General features: G+C 35.2%; 1 protein-coding gene and 1 long non-coding RNA gene across 2 annotated transcripts in view; one reads left to right on the forward strand and one right to left on the reverse strand.

Annotated features, from left to right (window-relative positions):
- The window catches only part of LOC115494932 (uncharacterized), a 43,768-nt gene extending 30,406 nt beyond the window's left edge, over positions 1-13,362 (forward strand). The window contains exon 3 of the long non-coding RNA XR_012055513.1: positions 13,258-13,362. This is a non-coding gene — a long non-coding RNA (uncharacterized lncRNA). The remainder of the gene's footprint in view (positions 1-13,257) is intronic.
- Positions 1-26,502, reverse strand: part of SCEL (sciellin) — a 45,840-nt gene extending 19,338 nt beyond the window's left edge. Inside the window, exons 1-10 of the mRNA XM_072927940.1 lie at positions 26,487-26,502; positions 20,303-20,367; positions 17,113-17,252; positions 16,429-16,491; positions 16,014-16,085; positions 12,275-12,343; positions 10,510-10,575; positions 9,265-9,330; positions 7,204-7,236; positions 5,854-5,925 (exon numbers count right to left, since the gene is read on the reverse strand). Of these exons, the coding sequence (XP_072784041.1) occupies positions 5,854-5,925; positions 7,204-7,236; positions 9,265-9,320 (161 nt within the window). The 5' untranslated portion in view covers positions 9,321-9,330; positions 10,510-10,575; positions 12,275-12,343; ... (3 more) ...; positions 20,303-20,367; positions 26,487-26,502. The remainder of the gene's footprint in view (positions 1-5,853; positions 5,926-7,203; positions 7,237-9,264; positions 9,331-10,509; positions 10,576-12,274; positions 12,344-16,013; positions 16,086-16,428; positions 16,492-17,112; positions 17,253-20,302; positions 20,368-26,486) is intronic.
- Between the last annotated feature and the right edge of the window lie 235 nt (positions 26,503-26,737).

Consider the following 26,737-nt stretch of genomic DNA (forward strand, 5'->3'; position numbering starts at 1 on the left):
ATCATCATCAAAAAGAAAAACATAAATTAATCTGATCCACACATTCAAGTACATCTCACAGTTCTTTCTGATTTCTTGGGTTTTCTTCTTTAATCTTGAAAACATGAAGATAAAGTTTCAATCAGGAAACATGGATCACACAAAAAAGCTTTAGTGATGTTATTCTTTAGTGAAAGCAATGAAAATCAAATTATAATATTTGTATTTGAAAATTCTGAAGGCAATGAAGAAAGCATCAATACAAATAGACTGCCCTTAATGGTGAGGTAAAACTGAAGTTGATATTAGACATGTGGGAGTGACAACCAAAATTTTAAACAGATCCCAGCTGAGTTCTTGAACCTCAAGGATCTGGAAGCAGAGTATGAGCCCATGACTCTCTCATTATTTATTAGGTAAGTGAATACTTACCTAACTTGTAAAAATCCTCTATTTAGTTCCAAATGTTCTCTTATTCTTGAAGGCATTCTTGCCTTATTGCCTAGAATTTTATCATCCATCTTTGTTGCTACACACAGCTGACACACTGTTGGTGTAGCATCAATATTGTGTTATTCTATGGACTAGAAAGCAGAAGGACCATGCATATTTCAGACTTGTTGGAATGCCTTTAATGACTGCGGCACTTGATGTCAAATCCAGGGATACTCAGTGAGGTATTGAATTTAGTCGCTCTGTCATCATCGACATAATCATGAGCAATCCAAAGGCAACTTTATTAAAGGAATCATGCACAGTATTTTAAATAGATCTGCAGCTGTTTTCTGATTAAAAGTCCTGAACAGAATTATAAAAACTACTGAGATGACTCCCTATTTCTAATATATGATATAATAAAATATATATGTTATGTTTAAATGGGATGCCAAACAAGTGGCATCTGATGTCCCTTCTTCAGTGATCTCTCCCTGTTGACCTACAAAGCATTCTGGTCAACAGCTTCTTCTTCTGACATGGTACAAAAAGAACACAATGAGTAAGTCTGGCTAAAACCATGAGGACATTTTTGAATTAGTCATATCAGCATAGTAGAAGACAAAAACAACCAATTGCCAAGTGGGCCTTCCAATGCTGAAATAAAAGAGCTGGTCTAGAGTATATTAAACAGGTCAGCCATCTTACTGACTGTAAAGTTTAGGATCATGGGCTCAGCTGAATTTTGATCATCTGTTATGGCTGCTTTACTGTCCCTGTAAATCCTTGTCCATCAGCTTTTGTCAAGTATAACTGAGGATGAATAAAGGAACTTTTTGAGAGAAGATTGGCATTTATCCTGGAGCAGGGTGCATTTCCTTTCACATTTCTATGCTCACTAATCAGTGCCAAAAACCCTAGCTCAGACCTTTCATCAATAACAGCTCAGAGTTAGGGAACAGAAGATGACTGCAGTCAGCTGTGAAAACCAATTTATAGTGTGTCAAAACAAGTGTAATGCTTAGCCCAGAGGATTTTGGAGTTATATACAGAGGAGGAAGCTGTTAATCAGAACGTTTTATAGGAGATAGACTGGGAAAGATCACTGGCAAAAGACAACTTATTCCATTTTTCTGGAAGGATATGTATCACCCTGTAGACGCTGTATTAAAATTTCATTTTGGAATAAGGGGCTTGGATCTCTTCACAAAAGCTGTGCAACAGTGAATCAGTTGTATCAACATGCAGAAAAGCTGCAAACCAGTGTTACAATGAATGCCAAATCTATCAGAATTGAGAGACAGAAGGAGCCTGTCACTTGGAAGAATCTTCTGCCACAATGCAAAAAAAAAAAAAAAAAAAAAAAGAAGAAATTATTGTACTGATTTGTATTATCAAAAACAGTTTGTTTGGAAAGCGTAAAGTGACTTCACTTTACCATAAAGAAACAGTTGTCACTGTAACAAAAGCAAGCTAGTGAATTATGGGCTTATGTGAGTTCTGTTTCAGTATTCTTGCTTTTGAGGTGTCCTCCAGAACATTTTAGAGGTCTCTAGATGGTCTAGCTAAAAAGTCAAAGCAAATAAAAGACATCCTAAAGGAAAAGCCATACAGGAATTACTCATACAGGAGCAATGCCTTTAAATTTTGGCCATCTAAACCTTAGTCCAGCCTAAGATAATTTCTTTAAATATTTCTTGTGGCTCTCTGGAATTGTGTATCTTACAGATTCACAGAATGGTTTGGGTTGGACCTAAAAGACTATCCAGTTCCAACCCCCGTGCCATGAGTAGGGATGCATTTCACTAGGCCAAGTTGCTCAGAGCTCCATCCAACCTGGCCTTGAACTCTTCCAGGGATGGCAATCTAATGAGAACACGTAATTAGCTGATGTCTCAAAATGCACCTACGTGTTCTTTCAATTTTGTGCTTTACGCAGCTCTAGAACAAGAAAGGTTTTGTCAATAAATGTTCATTTAGGAGACCTGACATCATGGTTTTAATTCCATTGGTTTGGAAAATTCCAACTCGATAACAATTCACTTTTTTTTTTTTTTTAATAGAACCCCTGCAACTTATCTTTTTCCTACTTTTAAAAGTTCCCAGTTGATAGATAGACAGAGCAATGTGAGTTCTTATTACAAGAGTTAGTTTAAGCACAGGTAATTAATGTGCTCTTCTTTCACAATCTATTGCAATGAGAACTGGAAACACATCTTGGGTAAAATAGGAATATCCTTTAAAAGGAGCATAGTACACACAGATTTTACAGCATTGTCTGAATTTTCTACTACCTGAGAGGAGTAATAATAGTGAGTTATCCTGTACACTAGGGAAGAAACTTGTGCAGGAGCAAGAATATAGGATTCTCTTAATTATGCCAGAAAATTTATTCTAGTCCCTTGTTTCTGTTCCCTAGAAATTGCCTCTTTCACCCACACACTTACAAATAAACAGCTGAAATATTTTCTTCAAGACAACTTTTGTAGCTGGCATACCAAAAAGACGTCTTTATATAAGGGTTTCTGCAATATGACCTTTGCCCCTATAGACTAATAGATTTCCCTGCTAGCAGACAATCTCACTACAGGTGCTTTAAGAGCTGAGTGAGAGCTCTCTCTAACCTCTTGTATAGTCCCTGTTACTATCACATCAAAGCTTTTCCTCAAGTACGTCCAACATGAATTAATTCTGATATATCTATGAAAAATAAAATATAAATTAATTAGTTCTACAGTTTATGAACTTATGGGAATATAACCTTTGGATTATTCTGAATTCTTTGGTGGTAATAACTGTATGCCCTTGTAAATGTGGCTCACTGTGCCAAACACCATTACTTTTTGTAACAATGTGTAGTTCAACACATGTGAATCCCATTATAAAAGTCTTTTTAGAGAAACACAGATTTTTTTTTTTTTTTTTTTGTATCCTAACTGTAATCATTATTGAAAGGCTGACTAAAGCTATGTCAAATAGCCTCAGAATGTCTGAAGTGGTTTAACATGATTTTCTACAGAACATTGTTCTTTAAAAAATGCCAGTTTTTAAACACCTGAATTTAATGGTTAATACAATTATGGAAAGGAAAAAGGCAGAGTGAGAATCTTGCATCTTCTCTGATATGGAAAAAAGCACAGAAAGGACTTGGTAAGCCACGAATAACAGGCCCATTGAAGAAATCAGAAAAATGTCTGTACATATCCAGTGTAGTGCCCTAGCTTGTCATGAGATGCCCATTCTCTTAATGATATCCAACAGGTTAAGGTCCATAAATCCATGCCTTCAGATGTGAGATGTGTATATATATATACACTGTGTTTTAAGATGGATTTAAGATGGATTCCAGGCCTTGTCCTTAAAAACAATGCAATAATTGATTTTTTTCTTTTTTTTTTTTACAATTTTAGCCAGAAGAGAGTATCTGACATCCTTTTCAAGTAAATCCCTTCTGAAAGATTTTCCCTATATCATTGAACAGTTCGTTAGAAAGCCAGTTGCCATTTTCCACTTATTTTATGTTGAAATTAATTCCTTATTCCTTTAACATCCCTATCAGAATCCTGAATGACAGACAATTAATCAATTAAGTCTGATGTTAAAGGCATGATTTGAAAATCTTTCTATTCCAAGTAAAAATATAGGTAACTAAAGGATGTAAATTTAAACAGTATTCTAGTACAAATTGATATTACTATATATACTCTTCATGTAACTGTTTACTTGCCAAACACAACAATTTTTGCCAAAAATTTAGTATTTATGTGACATCTTTAAAAAAGGGAACTTTTGCTGCCAGCTAATTAATGCATTTTTTGACTAGCAAAAATGTAACAAAAATCTGTCGTTTTGTGAAGCTAACCCATCAGCAGGAGATGGATGATATCTGAAGCACTAGCCAAATGTAAAGGAATTATTGCAGCAGTAGAGAGGGCTGAATTTTGCCACTAAGATTACAGACTACTTACAGTTTATATACTGACACAAATAGCAGTGCAGTGTTGCCATAGAAACTTGTAGACCAGTAAAATAATTCCTCCAGCTCTTCACCAATGAAGGGACAGGAATACAGAGCTTGGTATGGTAATGAGAGCAACCAGGGGATGATGAATGTGAACTGATTGAGGGTGAGGATTAAGTCAGACCTTAACAAACCCTTAGCAGTGAAGAATGACTGTGACTTCCCTAGTTAATACTAGGCATATTTAATTCTCTAAGATATCCCATATTTGTTGGTAGGAAAATGTTTCACTGAAACATTGGAGTTTTTTTTTTCTTTTCATAGGGATTACACTGTCAGACATCTTTCAGATGCTTTCTTAGTCATTTCATACTGGTTTTACATTTTTAGGACTTTGGGGGAGGGGAACAGGATTCAAAATAGTATCGACTGTAGCTTAAGATCTCATAAAACTGAATTTTATTAATCAAATTAAATAAAATTAGTTAATTTCAATTAATTATAATTTTTGCACCATTTAATATTTCCACATAAAAACTGCAAATGAGCTCTTGTAATTTTCAGTGCATATCTAGAAATCTCCTTCTAATTTAATTCATTTTATAATTGCATATTCAGGCATTTTACTCTGGTCAAGGTCACAGAGTAAAATTTTTTGCATGTTTATAGAATTATAGAATCATAGAATGTCCTTGGGTTGAAAGGAACCTTAAAAATCATTCTGTTCCAATCCCCTTCGCTTGGGCAGGGGCATCTTCCGCTAGACCAGGTTGCTTAGAGCCCATCCAACCCAGCCCATAATACTTCAAGGGACGGGGCAGTTACTGCTGACTGCATTGAAGAATATAACATCTCTATCAGTCCATAATTTGCTGAAATTTTAGATAAAAAATGTAAGAAAAAAAAAAAGTCTGTGTCTTTTCCAGCAACAATTTTTATGGTATTCTGCAGACTTTCAAAGATTAGTTGATATGCCATCTAACTCATATCTCAAAAACAAGTCCATCTGTTGAGACATGCTAATTTTGTCATTCTAAAGGGTATACATTGGGTTTTCACTGTTCAAAATGCTTACACCACAGTGCACAAGTTGGGGTGTTTTTATATACATAGTGAAGTATAGTTACTACCTCTCCCATAATGTCTGAAGAACAAAGAAAATACACTGTATAATCCATACCACCCCAATTTTTCTGTTTCCAAACATTTGCAGCAACTTAAAAAACATGCTGCTTTTTAGGCTGCAGGCTGGACAGACTGGAAAATTTAAAAATTAAACAGCTATAACCTAGCAAGTCAATGAGAGGGAACTCAGAGTTTGGACTTCTAGGCCATTGGTTAGGACTGTTTAAATGCTGCATTACTTATACACCATATCCAGAAAAGCTATCAATATAAAAATAAAGCAAACTGAGTACTTAATATTCCAATAATCAATGTTTATGAAAATATTGTTTTGATTATACTGTTTGTGTTACCTTGCTGTAGCTTGATCGTCCACATCAGTCTCTAATTTCTGAGGGGTCACCTGGTCTGATGAAGGGGCAGCCCTGCAATAAGAATGGTGAAAACATACTTAAGGCACAAGAAGATATTTGAAAACATATTTTATTAGATAATGATTCATCACTTTAGATACTATATTTTTTTCAGATGCAACTACAATGAGTTCACATTGTCTTTTTTTTTGTTTGTTTTTTTTCTTTAAATATACATTCATATATGTGTGTGTGTGTGTATAAAGAATTATACATTTATTAAAAAAAGAAATGTAATGCTTTAGTTCACTAGGTTACCACATTCACTGAGCCTTTTGAAAAACTAATATCCCTAGGCTAGCTATTTTGCTAATATGCATATAATAATAAAGTGGAGATTCTTTACTGTTCAAAAATTATTTTAGTAGTAAAAAAACCTTGTAAAACCTTTTCTTCTACCTAATATAGCTTATTTAGCAAAAACAAAACTTTTATTTAACTAGAAAAGTACCAATTTTTTAAATGCTAAATAAATAAACATTTGCACTTTCCTATTTTTCTTTATGTGAACAATCGAATTGTCACTACAGGGATACTAAGATTATGAGTAATTATAAGAAAAGGAGAAGGTGGCAGATAAAGTTGATGAGGGCTACCTGCTTCTTTAGAGTATTTTTCTATTAGTATGGCAACTAAACCATGACAAGTTGCAGAGCTGTCTTAAAAGTCATGAAGTTGCAGGCTGGTTAAGTAATCTTTTCTTAATTTAAACCATGTGAAATTGATATTTAATTAATGAATCAATTAAAATATTTTCTAAAATTAGAGCAATCTTTGCAGACACTCAGGTTTAAAGTACTTTGCATCAATTCATCTTAATGCCTTCTATTGCAAACATTTGCATGTTGTAACATGTGCAGAGCTTCTTGATTTAACTTTCTTTTTATTCATATTGCTTACATGCTCTTTAACAGTTTCTTTTTCTTTGCATAGCTCACACTCTTTCACTGACTTTAGAGCAGCAGCTGCATATAAAAGAGTATTTGCATTAGCAACATATATGACTGTGGAGCTAAAACTGCAAAGCAGTTTTTGATATTTTATGCAGTTTAATGTTTTTTCAAATTGAGTAAATATCCAGTGAAATATTCTAAGCTATATGCAAATAATTGCATTTCTGCAAGGAAGAAATTTCTTCTTCATGCACTTCTGCAACATCAACTACAGAGGAACCCTCCCAGGTAAATTATGCAGTGTTTGTATTATAAATGAATGTAAAATAATTATTGTGGTTTATGCAAAGGAGCATGTTGCATTTCTGAATCTACTAAGAAGCAAAGTAAGACCTACGTTGTTGGAGCCTCTGAATTTTCTGAAGTGGTTCTAGAGAAAGAAAAGAGTAAACATTTCAGAAACAAAGTAGCAAAATGCTAGTATCGGAGGACTTAGCAAGATTTAGATCAATCAACAGCAATTACTTTTACTTTCCCTTCCTTCCAAGATATTTTTTTTAAAATGTAGAATATATGTTTAACTCAGATAGCATGATACTAAATTCAAGCCATATTCTTTATGTCACTAAGACAATCATTCTTCTATTAACATTCTCCAATTAATCACTTTGATTAATAGTGTTTTGTTTTCAGCACACAATCCACAACCATAAAATTCAAATACAGTGAGCTGCTTATAGTCTTAGCTCCAACTGCAATTACTTTCAAGTGTTCTATAAAGTATGTTTAATCAGCTGGAACTGAAGCAAAGAAATCTGGAAGTTTATATATCATGTATAACTATAAAAATCTAGAACATCTCAGAATCACAAAAGTATATAAATAACCCTGACCAAGAAAACCCACATATCCATGATTGCTGGACTCCCTTCCTGAGGGAAGCAGAGCAGTCAGCCAATCTCAAATGTGAAGAAAGACGTATCTGTCATTGCTCTTTGCTCAATCTTTAAGACTGACCTTTAGAAACTCTGCTTGTTAGCATCTATGCATGGCACTTTATTTCCTGAAACTCACAGGTAAGTAAAAGGCTTTCCTTTGATAACTATTTTTAGTTATTATAATATTCACAACTTGAAATAGCTTTCACATCTTCAAAGCACTTTCAAAAGCTAAAACAAGTAATCATTAAATGCCCATCACTTTTTTTGCCAAAGTTGTTTGTGATGGCAGCATTGTTAGAGGATCCAGGAAGAGTCATGAAAGCTTCAGAAAGAATATGCTTGTTTTCAGTCTTCTCTGAACTGTGAGACTGGAGGAGTAACTGGATAATTAGTGTTGAGAAGGAACTCCAGCTTGCCGTTGGAAGCTGGGTGGATGCCATATAGAGCATTATCCTATGCTTTCAAAATTACCATGATCTTAGCAAGATATTGAAATGAAGCCAGATAAATTCTTCTCAGTTGGCACATTGAGAACATCTAGTAAGGACTGACTTCAAAGAAAATGAACTTTAACATCTTTGAGCCATCTTTCTGTTAGGTGGAGAGTGAATGAATATTGGCCAAAAAGATAAAGGGTAGTAAACACAGAATAAGATTAAAAATAATTGCTAAACTTGGTTTTAAGTTTTCCAGTGCCAGACGTTCCATAAACTCCCAGGGCAATAGTCTACCAAGGCTTATATCTAACATCACAGTGTATCCATTCATTTCTGTTTCATTTAATTTCCATCATTGCTGAACATGAGACTCATATTGGAAGATTCCCAAGTTAAAACTAGGGAAGCAGAAGGTCATGCAGCAGAAAATAGTGGGCACAAGAAAAAAATATCATGAAGGTTTATTTATTAATACTTTAAACCATTTAAATTCTGCTTTAGATAAAAGCACAAGAAACATTCCCGGTTCTCTTTCTATTATGCCAGAAAACAACCACAACTTCAGAAATAAACATCAAACATTTATCTGCAAGAAACTTTAGACTGAATGTTGATATTTAATTAATGAATTAATTAAAATATTTTCTAAATTAGATTTAGATTAGTAGATTTTGGGGTTTTGTTCACAATAATACCCAAAAGGGGCAAAGGTGAGCCCCTGACTTTTTACCAACAAATCCTTTCCCTAATGGGTAGTCTCTCTATAACACATTTGTCTTGAGGAGAATTGATTGGAATAGTCCAAAATGAAACCCTGAAGAAAGAAATGCAAGCATGATAGACAAATTTTGAGATCACTCACATAACCTCAGGTTGCTGGCACTTCATATGCTCAAGCCCCAGTCAAACTGGGCATCAGGCTGTCAAGAGCCCAAATAAGTATTTAGGCATGGGATGCTTTCTCTTTGCATGGCATCTTCTGCATCGAGCTCACTCCACCAAAGAACTACCCTGCTTTCTTGCTCCCAAAATGAGCTCTAGCCAGGAGTTAGGAAATAAGCAGCAATCACTGATACGCACCCTTTGCTTTCTGCTTTTTCTGTCGGAGTCTTACTACTTGAAACTGGGGGAGGCATCCAAGATTGCCTGTAAATTTTAATAAATAATATTTTCAGTATTAGTTTAATGCCCTGGACCTGAACAGCGTACTGTGAATAGAAGTGATGTAAAAGTACCTGGAACTTTTCTTAAATTATCAATATTTTCAAAGACTGTATGTTGATACTTTTTGAACCATATTTACAGAAAACTGAATGGAATAGGAAATAGTACAGTAATTTTATTTATTGTGAAAAATGTTCTGTGACTCTAGGTGGTTTTATCTGCAATCTGAGTGGTATAAATAAATGGATTATTCATGGAAAGGATGACCAGATAAAATACACAAAGAGTGTCCAGTATCAACACAAGAAACACAATCAGGGTATTAGAAGTCACATAAAAGCACAAGCACTTTCAGTTCCTTTTTTGTTTGGTGGTTTTTGTTTTTTTTTTACCCTCATAACTATCAATCCCGCAATTGTTTGTGAGGTAAGAACAATTACACCAGAAGCAGTACAATTCATTGATGGCCTTCCATATCTTCCAAGAGCCTGAAGAGAACTACTGGACTGAAAACAGCATAAACTTCCACTAAACAGGTCTGTTAATATAAATACAATGACATTTTAATTTCTACATTCATTATTCTACTGATCACATTTTTATTCATTAAATATAAAATATAAAATCATGAATGAACAGAATTTGCAACTGGGAAGGATGCAGGAAATTATGGCTATCACCAGCAGTACATTTTAAATTAAAAATGTCTTAGTTGTACACACTGTTTTTATTCTTGCCTAGATAATGCTATCTGAAATCCAGTTTTTTAAAGGTAGCAGTGTATCTTAAGAAAGCAGTATGTTACTATGCACTGGAACAGCACAGGGTCAAGTTTGGCATCAGAGATTTCATAATTACAGTGAGCTACAATGCTTTAAAACTGGACACTGAAAATTAGTATACCAGCTGAATTAGGGGCTGTAGCCAAGAGTTAGCATCCATTGTGCCATGGCTCACAAAACTGGCTCTACAGAGATAAAAGTTGTAAATCCCATGGAAAAAGACAGAGGATGTAAAAGTTTAATCCTTGAAGCTTGCTGAGGAGTTTGAGTGTGCTGGAGGAGGGAGAAGGTAATTTTTTAATGCAATGGTGATACATTACTGAGGCTTAACACAGTGCTATAGACACTCTGGCAACCAAGCAGGGGTGGTAATGAATACCTCTTTTTCTTGATTGGAGAAGTGACTGCAGTGGTTGTGGATGCTGCATTAGGAGTCCAAGATTGTCTGTTAAGGAAATATACCTAGTGATTTAATCTTCCAAAAGAGTATAATTTAAAATTATTAAAAAAAAAAAAAAAAGAAAGAAATCCTATTTCACAAATGTGTATGGTAAATGCTATAACTATGTTTATATACCTCAAAGGACACAAGGTGTGGGAGACCTTAAGGGCTTCTTATGTTTAGACAGCTGCATTTTTACTTGATATCCAAAGTCATTTAAGTAATTTCTGACTTCTTCAAATCTTGACTTCTGTACCTACACTTTAATCTCTAAACATGATAATAATAATATCTTTAATTTTCTTACTTTAATTTTGTTTCTTGTTCAATTAGAATGCTTTATGTTTGATATGTTTGTAAAACTAACATATAAAATCCAAGCCAGTGATTTCTCATAACATTTATCAAAAAGTTATTGTCTTATCCTCTGTAATTCTTAATGATAGCAATTGGCAATTCATAATAACAGTAGTTGAAGAATAGCACTTTACAAATCATCTTGCTCTCTGGCAGGAAAAAATATATACAATTTAAGTCTCTCTTAAGTCCCACTTCAGAATTAATTGTTGGTCTGTAAAAAAACCCTCTCCAAAAAACCCCTATAAATCCAATTTATATGATGCTTCATGTGCCATCATCTCTATGATTTACAACATAATGGTGCAAAATTAGCATTTGAAAGAGTGACCTCAGTTGAACTTTAAATGCCAGAGATACTGATTTGCTCTTCAGAGTAATATGTCAACTTTCCACAAGATGACTTTTAATTGCTGTGCTCTCTAGCAACTATGTTCTGTGTAATTTATTACTGACCGAACTCTACTGACATTGATGAAGGCACAAAGCGATGCATTTGTCCCTTTGTATTTACAAGTATGGTGGCTGAGCTCTTCTGACTTTCCTTTCTTAAGTGAACATTTCAATCAGGTACTAGGTAGAATTTCTTTAGAAAACAGTTTTTCAGTCTTGTAGAATTATATGACATATATAAAGTGGCCACCACTGAATCATAGCAACCTTTTAAATAATGTATCAAGAATGTTGTGCTAACTTTTAAATTAAAACTGTTTAAATCAAAAGACTGGCCTTCTGGCCTTCTGAAAACCTTTCCACTGGAAAAATCAGCTAGGTTATCAAAAAACTATTTTTTATGTTTTGGTACTCAAGTTTGCCACTGGCAGTGTAATACAGCATTTTCCACTGAAAGCATTAAATAGATTTTTTTATTGTCCTTCCTCAGAATTATGTATTGTATTTCATAGATTTTATGCAGAGAATTCTAGAGTTCTGGAAGATACCCACATTTTTCATAACACTCTTATTCTTTTTCTTTTTTTGTATTTAAAAATCTCATAATTATTAAATAATCATTATGCTGAGTAAATGTGCATTCTGAGCTGGTGTCCCTTTTAACTGTGTGGAGAAATAGGATTCCTTAAGGAAAATTTTTCTTGTTTTAATGAAAAACAAGAAGTCCTCACCAATAGAGGCCTACATTCCAGAGGTCAGGTGGTCGAATGAAACCTACATCAGGCCATATGCCATACAAATAATTTCTCTGTATAATCTTAGTATGTACATGAATTCTAAAGTTATGGTAATATATAACACTAAGATGATAACGCATGATAAATGATGCGGTATGATAAATGATAAATTATAATGCATAATACTTAGATTATAACGTTTCTGAAATTCATACCTGTTGTTTTGCTTATGGTTCAGAGTTGGGGATTTATTTATTTTATCAGTATCACTTCCGGCTGGAATTCTGTCAGAAACACAGGAATTATTTATAATACACACTCAATGTGATGTGAAAATAATCTAGTGCAAAATCCCTGGCAAAGCATGGTATTGACCTACAGGAGTAATTTCTATCAAAGAAGTTGGATGCTTTATGCTTGAACTGATTTCACTAAGCCATGAAATGTACATGAAGAAACAACCACATGATTTTTCAAGCACTTTATGTATTCTACAGTTGTTGCCTAAAACCCTTAAACATTTTCACAGAAAACACTATGTAGCTATCATAGCTGAAGCAGATTAGGTTCTTATTTTATTCCATCTTACTTCCGATATATAGAACATTCTTTTAGTAAGAACTGGGTGACTCTGAAAAGCTTAAATATAAAATTATGTACATTGAAATAGAGGACAAATACTAAGTTGAGAGGGTTATCTTAAATATTTTATTAAATCAGCTGAAACACATCTTGAGCTACAACTTTTATATAATTTTTTATATATAATTATTTATTCTCCTCTGTAAACTGAAGCTATAGAGGCACAATAATCAACCCTCAAAGTATAATCTGATGTTATGTATAAAATAATTTGCATCCTTCCTTCAAGCAGCACAGAATACTGTTGTATTTATTGAAAAGCCTTCCAGGGAGTTCTGGGACACAATCTGCACCAGCGTGTGCTGTGTCTTTTCTAAATCTTAAATGCAATTTTGCAAACAATCGTCTCCTATCAGGGCAGCGTGTGATGTGACAGCAGCTACAATCGCTGGGAAGGTCACTAGAGGTCTCACTAACCCTGCTGGCATTGCTATGGATGCAAACCCGAGCGTTCCCTCCCATTCGCCAGCTAACCTGCATTTCTTTCACGTTTCATCACATATTTTCAAAATAAAGCACAGTGCTTTACATAGTTTTGTATTTTCTCATTTTAAAGCCTTAAAGATTCGATCTGGCATCCTACTCCATTGCTGCCCAATGTAGCAGAAGCGTAGTAAAAAAAAAAAAAAAAGGTGAAAGAAAGGTAAGCATTATTTTAACTTCTTGTATAACTTTCTAGCTTCTGATAAGGAATCAAAGAATATCCTCTGTTCACAACCACAACTCTGTGTCAGAGACCCCCGGATCAATGGTCCATTTACACATGCAAGGTTTATCTGAACCAGGTTAAATTTCTGGCCTCCACAGTATCCTGTAGTGGTGACTCCTACAATTAATACATGCATTAAAGGAAAAACAAAAGTTCTTTTCTTTTTCTTTCCTTTTCTTTCTTTCTCTCTTCCTTTCTCTCTCTCTTTCTTTCTCTGTTTCATTTTTTTTTTCTTAATTCATTACCCAAACATTTATAGAGTATCTCCCCATTCTTACAGTACAACAAACAGAAAATATTCGTTCATTACTTAGTTTCCCTATATTATACTTTTCCAAGCTGAGGACTTTTAGTCTTTTCAGACATTTTTCATATGAAAGCTATTCCATCCTTTATCACCTTCCTCTTTAATATTTTTTTTATGGTTCTATTACAGTGTCTTCATATCAGTGAAATGATGCATGGAGTGTTCAAGATGTGGAAAGCAGGTTCAAACCACACATTGCAATGGTTTCTGGTTTGACCTCTGTTCCTAGTAATGTCTATCATTCCAAAGTATTAGATTATTAATAAAGCAAACAATGAAAGCATGTAATTTACTTCTGTCTCATTTATCCAGATCTAATTGCTATAGATGCAGTTGGGATTTATTGTTGCTGGAAGCTATTCTGGATTTAGGATTATTTAGTACATAGAAAAAGCATTGTAATTTTCATCCCTACCTGACTTAAAAGGTTTGTCCCATCTTTTGTCAAATTCTTAGTTAGTTCCTAATAATACTTCTGCTTCCTCTGGGAAGGATGTTCTCCATTTGGTACAATTCTTATTTACACCTAAAATCCTCTTTTTGGTGTACTTTGTCATCAGTTGCATATTAAGAACCCTTTATGTTAGATATTTGTGTGTATGAAAAAACAGTCAGCTTACAACCTGAAATAATTCGGATACTTTAATATCTCAGCATAAACCAAAAAGATATCAAGGACAAAAGAACAGTGCTCCTCAGTCACCCTGTAGAAACTAGATTTGTCCTACGACTTCTGAATTAGAAATCAGGGCTTGAGGCATGAAAATCAAGCTTTAAAAATTGTTTTGAAGTGAGTGGCCATCTGGATAAGTGTGCCATAAGTGATATATGCTACTTGAATTTCCAAAATACTTCACAGAAGTCTGTTTTAAACTGACCTCCTATGGGTAATAGAGAAAAAAAACTGCTTAAAATGTAAGAAACAAAGGTTTTAAATAAATGACAAGTTTCCAGAGTGGAAGCAGAGATCTGTACAAAACCTGTGTTCTTCCCTACATTCATGAATTATCTGTAAAAAAGGAGAGTGGAATGATGTTGCTCACCAATGTAATTATTTCATGGTAGTCAAAACAAATGGTGACTGGCAAAGCTTTTCAAAAGTCATCTGCTAACGTATCAGATTTCTAAAATGGCAGATGACATTCACTTTTATTGGATGCAAAGTATTGCCTGCCAAGAGAAACAATTGATCTCTGAACTAGCAATTATCACTCAGAAAAGAAATCTTGCAATTACATAGACAATGTTGTCAAAATTAAAACTCACTTCTTAGCAGCACTCAGAATTAAAACTCAATGTTATTAAGTACAAGGGGAGGAATTGAAAACGAAATAGAAATCATTGTTATTACTCTTCTGTGTACATACAAGGTATGCACAAATCTTAAATACCTACATGGAGATTTGAATTCCCAGATCAAGAAACTAATATGGAAATGGAAAAGATACAAAGAAGAGCAACAGGTAAATTGAAGTAATAGAATGGCTTCCTCATGATGAGTGAACCAATACAGCAGGATTCACTGGGCTGTAGAAGAATAGGCAGGGAGATGATACTGCACAGGTCTATAGCCTATTCTTTTTCAAACTCCTGTGGAGAAGGTAAATTTTATGTGACAATTTTGCATTGTTTCTTACTAGAGAAGTAAGGTTCATGAAATAATATAACACAGTGCTAAAACCCAACTAAATAAAGTGCACTTTTCCCACAGAGTGCATTTAAGTGCTGGTTCTCATAGCCTCAGCGTGTTTTGGATACCAGATGTAAATGGTGGTTGGATTTTGAAAATGCAACGCAGAAAGAATCTGCAAACACAAGCATGGTCATGTCCTAACCTAGCAGAGGTCAAGGCTGAACAGAACATTCAAATTAAGCACCTGTATGACAAGCATGATTGATATTGGTACTGATAATAGTATCTGCAAAGAGCTCTGGGTTTAGCCATCCTGTGCTTAGCTATTGGAGATATGACTTTGGTTTAGATTTTGAAAAGGAGAAAATTGGAGAGGAGTGGTTATCAGCTGTGGAAAGATACTTACATTTATGAGGACAAGAATACACAGAAACAGGTAAAAAAAAAAAAAAAAAAAAAAAGAAGATATCAAAAGAACCTTTTCTCAAATGACTTTTTGCCTCATTGAAAATTTGTGCAAAAATCATTCAAAGTCTTTTGCTTAGATGTTTAATAAATAAGAAAACTCCAAAAAAGCACTGACTTCATTTATGCTTTCTTTTTTAAGACCTCTCACAGGTATGACAATCACAACATACCATACATCCAGAAAAAGAGCCCTACCTGTCCAAGGTGGTATCAGATCTGTATCGTCCAAGAACAGCTTTCTGATCTTCCTTTTCATTTGTGCTACTGCTGTAATTAAAAAAAATTAAAAAATAAAACTGCCACTATGGTCACTGATTTTATTAAAAAACTCATCATTAATAAAGGAGTATCTATGTCTCATATTAAAGTATCATATAGGGTTTTAGACCATTCAGGTGTCAACAGATAAAACCCTGGATCCACTGCAGTGCTCAATTATTGACACTGGAGTCAGATTTACAATGAAAATATGTATAGACTAAAACTGAACAAAGCAAGTTCTGACTTTTCATACACACAAAGCAAGTTCTTTGCTTTGTTCATGATATAGTAAAAGGATACTCAGTTTTTGGTAATATAATCAGAAAGGCATTCAGATATTCTACCATACCTGTGCAGGCTGTCTTGGGATTTGTATTGGCTAAGCACTGCCCTTCCGTAGTTTTCATCAGCACTTCAAGCAAAAGAAAAACAGTAAGTATTAAAAATAGGTAAGTTTTTCTTGGCAAAAGATATTCTGCCTTCAATCAGATTTCACAGCTATCTACTACCACTGTAATTTCACCAGCTGCAGAACTCTGCAGTAGAAAACTCCAGACATTTTGGAGTAAGAATTATCTCTTCCTACAAGCTGTTCACGGACCAGATAATGATAAAATGGTCCCAAGGCATTGTTTCTGCTGTCATTTAAGTCCTAGTTTACACTAGAGAAAATTCAAACTGATTCTGACTTAGGCTCCTTAAAAGAACTTGCTAAGATTTATAATCTTCTTGCTTATAAAAAGATCATAGTCTTGTAACCTAGAGACATGTGAAATGTGGGATTTTACTTGTAGGGTAGAACTTCATTAAATACTCAGCACTCAAAAGTCCCAATGAAAAACAGACAGTGAATATTCAGCAAATTAATACTTCCAAAAAGCAATCAATACCTCATCAAGATAAATAAATGAGTTATTTGATTGAATTCCTCTAATTCTGGTTGACACCATCCATGCAAAAGTAGACACTGCATGCAAAGGTACATGGCATACTAAACTAAATATGGAAAAAATGCATTTCATATTTTTCTTACCTTTCCTCTTCAGGCCTCTTCTTTATCCAGCTGTTATCTTGCAAAAGGGTCCGTCGTTTATTAATATCATGAGTAGCCTGTTGTCTGCTTTTAATTGCAACAGAGGGACTCTTCTTATCTGCAAATGCAGAGAAACATGCCTTGAAAATGAACACGTAGAAAAACTTTGTCAACCTAAAGTGCTATTACATCAGTTGAAATAGGTAAAAGTTTATTACAGATTGAATTTTCAGTTATCACACCTATTTAATCCAGATTGCTTCTTGAAAAGTTTGTAGCTTCACCTTGAAGGGCCTGCAGAAGCCCAGCTTAGAAAACTAAATTCAGTTTCGCCCTTAATATGAAACTGCTCTACCTGTTTTTAATGTAAACACATTTCACAGATCTGATAAAAAAATTATGAAATTTACGTACCACAGTAATCCCAGGAAAGTCAAACTAATGAATCCTGTTTCCTGGGGTGTTGTCTGTGAGTTTTGTATTTGCAGATGTGTCAGGATACAAATTTTGAATGAAGGCTAATCTTGAGGTGACCATGTGGCCCTCCAAAAACATGCAGCTTAAAATATGTGGATTTTCATGTTTCCTAAAGAGTCAGAGTCCCCCTGAAGCTTTTTCCTCAAAGGCTGAATGAACAGTTTCTTTACTAGTCAGTTACTTAATCGGAACTTTAATCAAAGCAATACCTTTACAGCAAATTTAACTAATATTGGTGTATGGCTTAAAAGGTTATTGGGAGAGACAGACTGACATGCTGAACAAACATGGAAGCCTTACTTTTGAAAACAACCTGAAATATTTTCTCCAACAAGGCTGATATTTAGTGTATTGGGAAAGTAACAGTATGATATTCACTTGATTTGGAAGAATATGGATTCTTCCCTGTATTGGAAAGCTGATGTTTATCTCCTTTGGTTTTTTCATGAAGATTTTGGCCCACTTTGCTAGCAAAAATATGCAACGACTCTTGTTTAGTATTCTCAGTCCACCTAAGTTTCATATCATCAGCCTGTTTGGGGTAAGAGGAAATATTGTTGTGATATTTTAACATGGCCTATTAAAATGAAAAGATAGAAGTTCAGACTGAATAGAAATTCCATCTTTTTAATTGCCATATTTGCCCTAAATTTTTCCAGAGAAGAGAGGGTGAAATATTAAATATGCAAATTCCTTTTTAATACAACCAAATAATAATTAAAAAAAAAAAAAGATGGAAAGTACAGAGGACCTTGTGTTTTCTTCTAAAGACCCTCATGGTTTTCTCCATTAATTCCTCACTCTCTGAGCATTCACGCAAAAGGATTTTCAAATTTCAGGAGACATCACTATCTGGTGTTCAGTAATTAGACTGTAGGTCTTGTGTGTACAAAGAATATGCTCCAGAGAAAAGACATGCAGTCAGTAATATGCCATTTATCAGGGCTGTGTTTTGGCATTCTGCTCTGATTTATAAAAAAAATGTACTTCTTGCATTTAATACAAAAACTTCACCTGTAGTGATAACATTAAAAAATGACAAAGAGCTACAGCGAGTGAAAGACCAAATCATAATAAAGCACCAAAACATTTCTCTTATGTGACAATGGTCAAGAGTGAATATAAAAATACTTTTTTTTTAAGTAGATAAAATAGAGATAAAATTCTGTAAAAAGAGATAAAATTCAGTCTAAAAACATATATATCTGTAACTCAAACTGTGACTCTTTCAGTTGCCTATGGATATGTCCATACTCCCTAGTGAAAAAGAAGGAAGAAAGGTTTGAACTCATCACTGATGTTTCCTAGTTGCAAATGTTCTCTGGTTCTGTGTTGGACTTGCTCTCTCCAAGAATGAGTTGCTAAAGAAGTGCCAGGTGTTTTAGAAGCCATGGCTGTGCTAGCACAGATGTGTGCTTCCGTCTCTTTGATTTGATACCCAGGGTTGGCTTTCTTCTTTTTAAGCAGCATTGATCCAGCCAATTGACCAATGACCAGGGACAGGAAAAATACCGTTTGATAGAATGAGCTGACAATCACGGTAGATTAACAAAAACTAATCTATCCTCACTGCCTGAATTCCACATCAGCCTGTTCACTGCCTATTGAGCTAGTTTCACTCTTGAAAATATCTATTAAAATATGACTTTAGAGACTTCAAAAAAATGATGGCATCCCAGCCTTGCCTGAATAGCTCCAGTGGATTGTCAAAAATCACTTGGATTTCTCAGTAATTGTGGCTTTTTAAATGGCTAAGTGCAAAGAATGTTTCATGAAATACAAAGGCAGTTGACAAAGAATATATAGTTTTTTCTTGTCAAGAAATACTTGACAAGTGCTTAGCAGATTAGCAAGCAATCTGCTAATGCCTGAGGCCCTGGGCTAGCAGAACAGTACTCTTTTCTGGCCTAATGAACTTTTTCCTGAGCTTCAGCTAAAAAATTAAACATAGATCTGATACAACAGATTAGGTCACACAAGCACAGGCAGATGCAGTTCATCCTTGTCTTTATTTGACAATAAAAATTTATGTCAATGCAGTAGAACCAAGGAGCTCCCTGCTATGGCTACGTGAATTTTGGTGCACTTGAGCCTGGCAAGTTCCCACTCGAACCAGGTCCTCATGCATCTCAAAACCTTTCAGTCTATAGAAATATTTATGGGGTTCAGGGAAATGGAAAATTTCATCATGTTTCTAGTTTACTTCTGGTTATTTCTCTGCATAGAAAGCAAATTCCAACCCTCCTTGAGTGTTACTCCTCCAAAAGAGTAAAATATCCCATCAGATTGATTAACAACTGATTAATGATTGAAGAGCTTTTCTCTCCCCTTCTTCCATAATACTTTTCCTCAATTTCTCCTCATTTTCCCTGTGCGAGTCAAGAAGACCATGCTGAAACCAATGGATCTTCCCGCTGCCCTTACAGCACTTTGCTCCTGCGGGTTTTCCATGACAACCTCACCACCTTGCCCCACACAACCCGGCTCCCCGGCTCCACCACACTCCACTGCCCAGTGGGGTGTTCTGGCCTCAATCCTGCCAGCCACAGTTTATGCACAACACCAAGAGTTTGGTGTCTGAAGCGGGTCACGGTGGTCCTGATCCAGCCCCGTGAGGGAGCTGCGCCGGGCCATGGAGAGACCTGGAGAGGAGTGAGGCCAGCCCCAGTCTGCAAGTGCCCCTGGAGCGGGAATGGAGGAGACTCAGTGTTACCGCTTGGATTTGGAGACTGTTTTCGTATGTTGAAAGCTGACATTGATCTGTTCTTCTGCGGGAATCTGAAAGAAAACATGACAAAGAAAGGAAGTGAGCACTGACAGTGAGATTAGGAATCTGCCCCAAAGACAGGCTAGGTTTGCTGTCCACTTCAATCCTCTCCTTGCACAAGTTTAGTCTGACAGGCTGGAATGGCTGAGGGCTGGCCACAGCCCTCCTCAGAATCGATCCGGTGGCTTTTCCCTGCCTGGTGACAGCTATGTGCATTCCTGCCCTGCCCCTCGGCCTGTCACCCTGGCCCTTCCCTGTTGGGAGCTCCTTCCCTGAGAGCACTTGGTGTGGTGAGAGCCTTCAGGGGCAAGAGGAGTGCTGCAGAATGGGATGCGGTTATAAGCTTAAGGGGAAGATGGCATCAGCCCCTGGCACAGCACCTGGAGCACAGGTGAGCTCATCTTCCCTCAGACTCAGTGGCCAGCAGCTGATGCAGAGGACCAGGACAGAAAGCAGTTCTGCTGCTCTGCAACTGTCTTCCAGTCACTGACTTCTCCCCTTACTTCAAATCAGGTTAAAAGCCTCCAAGACTGATGATTTTATATATATATATATGTTAGTTGTGATTTGAGCCACTCAAAAGATTTCATGTTTTGCTTTGAAAATGGATTGTGAATACCAGGTTTCCTAGAGAAAGCATCAAGCAGAACATAATGACATTTCAATGACAGAAAATTCTCCTTCAGTTTAAAAGAGCCCCAAATGCTAACATTGACTTAAGAGTTTGGACAAAATGGACACTCTTTAGTAAATGGATTCCTTTTTGTAAATCAGCATTTTCCAAGGAAACAATGTTATGCTGGAAAGCCCACAACCAGTAACCAGCTCCACTCTCAGGCTGCTAAAACCTACAGAAGCACCAGAAAACTGACAGAAGCAGTCCTTAAAAATCAGAAACATTCCTGGTCCTCTGGATGACAGAGCTATCCTTTTTTTTTTCTTTTTGCAGATATAAAGTGTATTGCTCACACACCTAAAAGGTGGTGTCTCACCTTGGAGACACCAAGGCCTGTGTCTCTTTCTTTACTGATGGACGGTGAAGATTTCGGATTCTGGCAAAAGCTTAAGAATAATGCTTACACTGACAATAAAACATTGTGGCTGCCACAAAGGATTGCACTTAGAGCAGATTTTTCTTTTCTATGCTTTTGCTGCCCAGAAATTACTAAAAAAAAAAGGTTATGGTTTAATAAAACCCAAAAAAATCAGCACAAAAAGAATCCCAACCACCCCCCAAAAAAAAAAAAAACAAACCAAAACCAAAAAAATAGCCTCCCAAAAAATATCCCAACATAAACAAACAAACAAAAAGAAGTATTAAACAACTAGAGATCTTTCTAGAAAGTAAAGATATAAACACAAAACTAATACTGGAGTCCAACGTCTGCATGTATCTTAACCAGTTGTGAAATTCCAAATATTTCTAAGAGTTTAAAATTCTAGCATTTTGAAAGGCTCCTACGTGCATTCCATTTTTTTAACCTCAGTTGTTGCTATCAAGCAACCATTGGCACAGTGTGTGTAAAAAACATGTGACTGCTGGATCTGGTTCCCACACAATAAAAATATGCCCAGGGCTACGGTGAGGCTTATTTATTTTGCAATAGGTTATAAAATGCCTTTTAAAAATATTTATGTAAGGTTTTGAGCATACGTGAACCGAGTTGCCTAGAAACTGTTCAGGTAGGTTATCAAGAAATCAGTTTTTTTAGTTACCACTTTCACTATAAATTTTCCTGAACTGTCCCAAGATGATAGAGAGGTCTCTGATTTACTTTTCCAGCTTAGGTACAGCTGGACATCTGATGTAGTCAGTCCCAGGATAATAGAAAGTTTGATATTTCAGTATATTTTCAAGCAATGAGAACTGGAACTTCTTCATCACAAGTAGTATAGAGATGAATCCTTGCATAGATGGATTCTGGATTTATTTTCTATTAAGTATTTTTAAAGGCATTTGCTAAGGGAAATTAATCATAAAACTTTGAAAAAGTAGACTTCTTTTGTGAAAATCAAACCAAATGAAAAGTGATAAAGAGGTTTGCAACTCCTCTTGTATCCATAAGAGTCTAGTGTGTTTCTTTCATCCACCAACATTTAATTAATACTGGGTTTTTTCTCATCCTATATTAATTTTTAAATATTTTTAGGGCAAAACAATATTTCTGTTGCACATGTGTACAGCATCCAGAATAAACTGCTGTATAGTGTCCCAACTCACAAGCAGTATGCATAAATGAATCTAAGAAACAGGTACACTCCCTTTTACAGTCATATTGAAAATGTGCCAGGTAGTCTGAAATTTTAAACCCAGGCATTTTAGTCCTACTGAATACTGCCATTTTGTCCTCAAGGCTTTCCTCTTACTTCTGAGCTTTCAATTTGTGTATCAAAGATTAATTCATTAAAATTTAAAATGTAAATTAAAAAAAATCTTACTTTAATCTGTAGCACAGACAATCAAGAATCATCAAGCTAAGATTTAAATTTTAGGGCTTAGAAATGAAAAGAATCTTGCATAAAGAGGCAGAATAGAGTTCATCAAAGCATTTTTCTTTGGCCTTCACTATTTTGAACTCAGTGTGTGTTTGTACCTGTGTATTTGAAAAGGGGAGTGGACTAGAGATTATGAGGATCACATTAGTTTAAAAATATCACCTCATAAAGATCTGAAACTGTCACATTATTCACACAGGTCAGTGAACAGCTCATCTTCAGACCATAGGGAGATAAACAAAAAGTTTTTAACTTTGTAAATGAGATTGTGAGAAAGCAGATTTATAGCTTTCTATACTATGCTGTAGTAGTAAATGATGTTCAGACATTTTTAATAAGTTCTCAACCACAGAAGCAAAACAACTCAGCTGGAATGCAAAACAAAAACAAACAGGAATGCAACTCCAGTGTAATTTGAATTTAAAAACAGCGTCAGTAAATCTAAATGAAAATTAAAACTGCCCTGGCCAGTCCAGTAAGCAGCTCTCAAATGGTTTTAAGACATGCCAGTCCTAGATTCAGACCATCAAACATTTTGTGGGAAATCCAAACATAATCCCAAAGAAATTCAGAAAAACTTCAGACATGGCTTCAGGGAAAGTAAAAGTCCATCTAACCTTGCGAGAAGTTACTCCAAAAGCAGCACAAGTCTCTTAACACTATTTTTATCACAAATACCTGTATTTACACTTCTACATCTCCTTTTCATCTCCTGCAGTGACTGATCAGCAGAATACCTCAAGCCTGCCTTAAAATTCTTAAAGCCAGACCTTCTAGTTTTCAGATGATCTGACCACACCCATTCCTCCACCACAGAGTCCTTTGGCCTTCCTTCTGCTCTTGGCTGTAGCTGTCTATGTGATTAGGCTTCACACATATGCATTGCTGTATTTAAAAAAATACATAATAATAGAAGCATTTCCTGTAAGATTCATGTTTTCCACATCAAACTGAACTAGTTTCAACAAAAAAAACTTTGCTCTTTGGCTTCTAGCTATGACAGTGATTAAGACTTTATTCATAAGAAGTCAGTTTATATGTATTTTGCTTCTAATAAACCAATATTAATTTCCACAGCTTAGAGGCAAGAAGCCTTTGCATTATCATCACACTGTATAATAAGGAATTCAGCATAGTAAATGTTGAAGGACTGTCAAGAGAGATACACCTTCTTCTCTTAAAAGTCAAAATATTTGTTTGTATACTGAGGATTTTCATATAAATTCAAATACCTGAAATGTCAAATTTCCTGCTATTATTAATGAACTGAGTGATACAAAAAGTGGTAGCTGAGCAACTGATTTTAAAAAAGGAATGTTTCAGAATTTGCCTGTCATCCAACTTCTCGTGCTGTATTGCTAAACCAGCCTCAATTGTAGAGAAGTTGCTGAGATTGGCATGTCCACATGAAACACCAGCTGGAATAAACAGGTTCCATATACACACAACCACAGCTTGCTGGCTGCTGTTTTCTACATGATCTTCAAGTTCCAGCTTTTTAAAAGCATCTAATATTTGCCATGTGAAAAAGAAAATTGGCCTATATTTTATTCTTTCTTTATCCCAAATATGAAGCTTGCCACCAAAATTTGATCTTCTTGAAGAGCTACTCTGCTCTGAACTGAGCTGAACAGTCAGTATCATGTGAGCAACCAGAGCTCAAAATTCTAGAATCATTCCATAAGAACTGAAGACTTCAGCTCTACTTTTTATTTTCCTTTGTTTTCCCTTGTAACTCTTAATTCTGTAGTCTGTATCTTTCATTTATGTGAGCTGAATGTAGAGAATATGATGGTTTAAAGAAAATCACATTTGGTCTGAATTACAGTTATGAAAGATACAACAGTGTTTCCTTGCTTTCAGTTAACAACTTTCAAGTCAGCAAACATCATCATTTCCTCCATCATTTCTCTTGAATATAGTGTGAGCAAGCAACTGAATTAAGTAATTCTGACTTGATACAGGATAAAGATTTCCAAGCCATAACTAAGACACTGGGGACACACATAATTGCAGCTTTTCTTCTAGAAATGCTCCTGTAAATGTATGATCTTTCTGGTCTGGAAGTTAATAGCAATTTTGCTGTTGTCCATATCCATCCTTTCTCCCCTCAGATAACAGTGCTGTGACTGGGTTGTCAGATCTGCTTACCTATACTTACACTCAAATAAGAATTTCCTGATTGCAGATAAAGGCTGTTTTGCAAATCACCATCACAGCCAGAAACATTCAAGACTATACAATCCTTCATGAATCCAAACTTGTTATTACAGACAAGAATATATTCTCTTCAAACAGCTTTAAAGGCCCCTTCTGTCAGATTCAGATCAGATCTATATGTATAACCGATGCTCTATTTTCTTCCCTACACAATTGCCAACAGTAACATGATTCTGTTTGTTTGGCAATTAGTTAGTCTTTTTGTCCTTTTGATGAAAACTACATTTAAAAATTACTACATTTATTTTACAGACATTAAACAATCACAAAATGTGTTCCTAAACAGATTTTTTTTTCAGGAGGTACACCTGAGCATCAGAGCAATAGCCATATAATACATTTGTGAACCTCTGGGAATAATACATTGTATTTAAATAAATATTTTACTCTACCATTTTGTCCACAGAACTAATAACACAGAAAAGAGTGCAGAAATAACAGAAATAACATGTGTATCTGTGTTAAGAAAGAAAACGGGCAAGATAGGACTAGAGACCACGTGAACGCATGTCAGCAATCATTCACCTATTTGTAGCTGAAAGAGCTCTCAAAACTGGTTTTTCAAGATGTGGGCGGAGGAGATTCTGTTTTGAAAGAAGCTGTGGAACTGTCACTAATGTAAAATCAACTAGATCACAATGCAAATTTATATATATTTTCAAATTAGAAATACACATTCCATTTTAAATGTAGGGTTTTGTTTTTTATTTCTGTTTTTAATAGAGTGTAGAAAAGAGGATGATAATTTTAATTTTCTTTATTCAGCTCTGTCATTCAATTCACTAGATTTTTGATGAAGAACCCTTCCTGTTTATACATGTGCTCTGGTCATTGTATAGGTAAGTCCTTGCATTAAAGTAGAATGGGTATTTTTGCAAAGGTAAAAATTAAAGGGAACTGTTGTTTTGTTTTGGGGTTTTTTTTTTCCAAAATAATAAAGATAATTCAAGAATCATAAAAGGGTAAATACTCATTAATTTTAGATAAAAAATCCAAATAAAGAAAAAATCTGAACAATAAAATGAACTAAAGAGCAAAAATTACATTAAAACAGCCATTCATGAAAAGTGGTCTGAACAGTGAATTTATCATCAGAGAATTATCACTAGAATAAAATACTAGAATAGAATAAAATAAAATCACTAGAATAAAATTAGCAATTTAATATAAATAATGAAATCATTAAGATGGTATGGACAGAAGAAGTCAGAAACATCCCAGGAATTTGAACACCAAAACTGTATAACTTTCAGCGCTTCATTTTCATAGTCAAGTTCTCCATATTTCTTGAAAATCAGATTCTTTGAAATAGCATCCTAAATGGGACATTAAGAAATCACAGACCATCTAAAAATGTAGGAGTTTCCCTACATGGTAGGGAACAGTATAAAACCAGAACAGTTTACATCCTTACCTAGGTATGGTAGAAGTTCGTGTCCTAGTGTGGCTCAGTGTAGTTAGCCTGGAAGGGAGGCACAATCAAAGCAGACAGAGAGCTGAACTGTTCTTCCCCATCCAGCTGTCTGAAAAGTCAAGAGATTTCTCCTTCAGAGGCTGAGTCACTTAAGGAGGAGGTAGGAGGTGTGGAAAAGGGTGGCACCTTGTAGAAATACCAGATCAATTAAGAGTACGGGTGAGTTGTTGTCCTGTGCTTGCTGTTCTTTT

The sequence above is a fragment of the Taeniopygia guttata genome, chromosome 1 (assembly GCF_048771995.1).
Source record: "Taeniopygia guttata chromosome 1, bTaeGut7.mat, whole genome shotgun sequence".
Lineage (NCBI taxonomy): Eukaryota > Metazoa > Chordata > Aves > Passeriformes > Estrildidae > Taeniopygia > Taeniopygia guttata.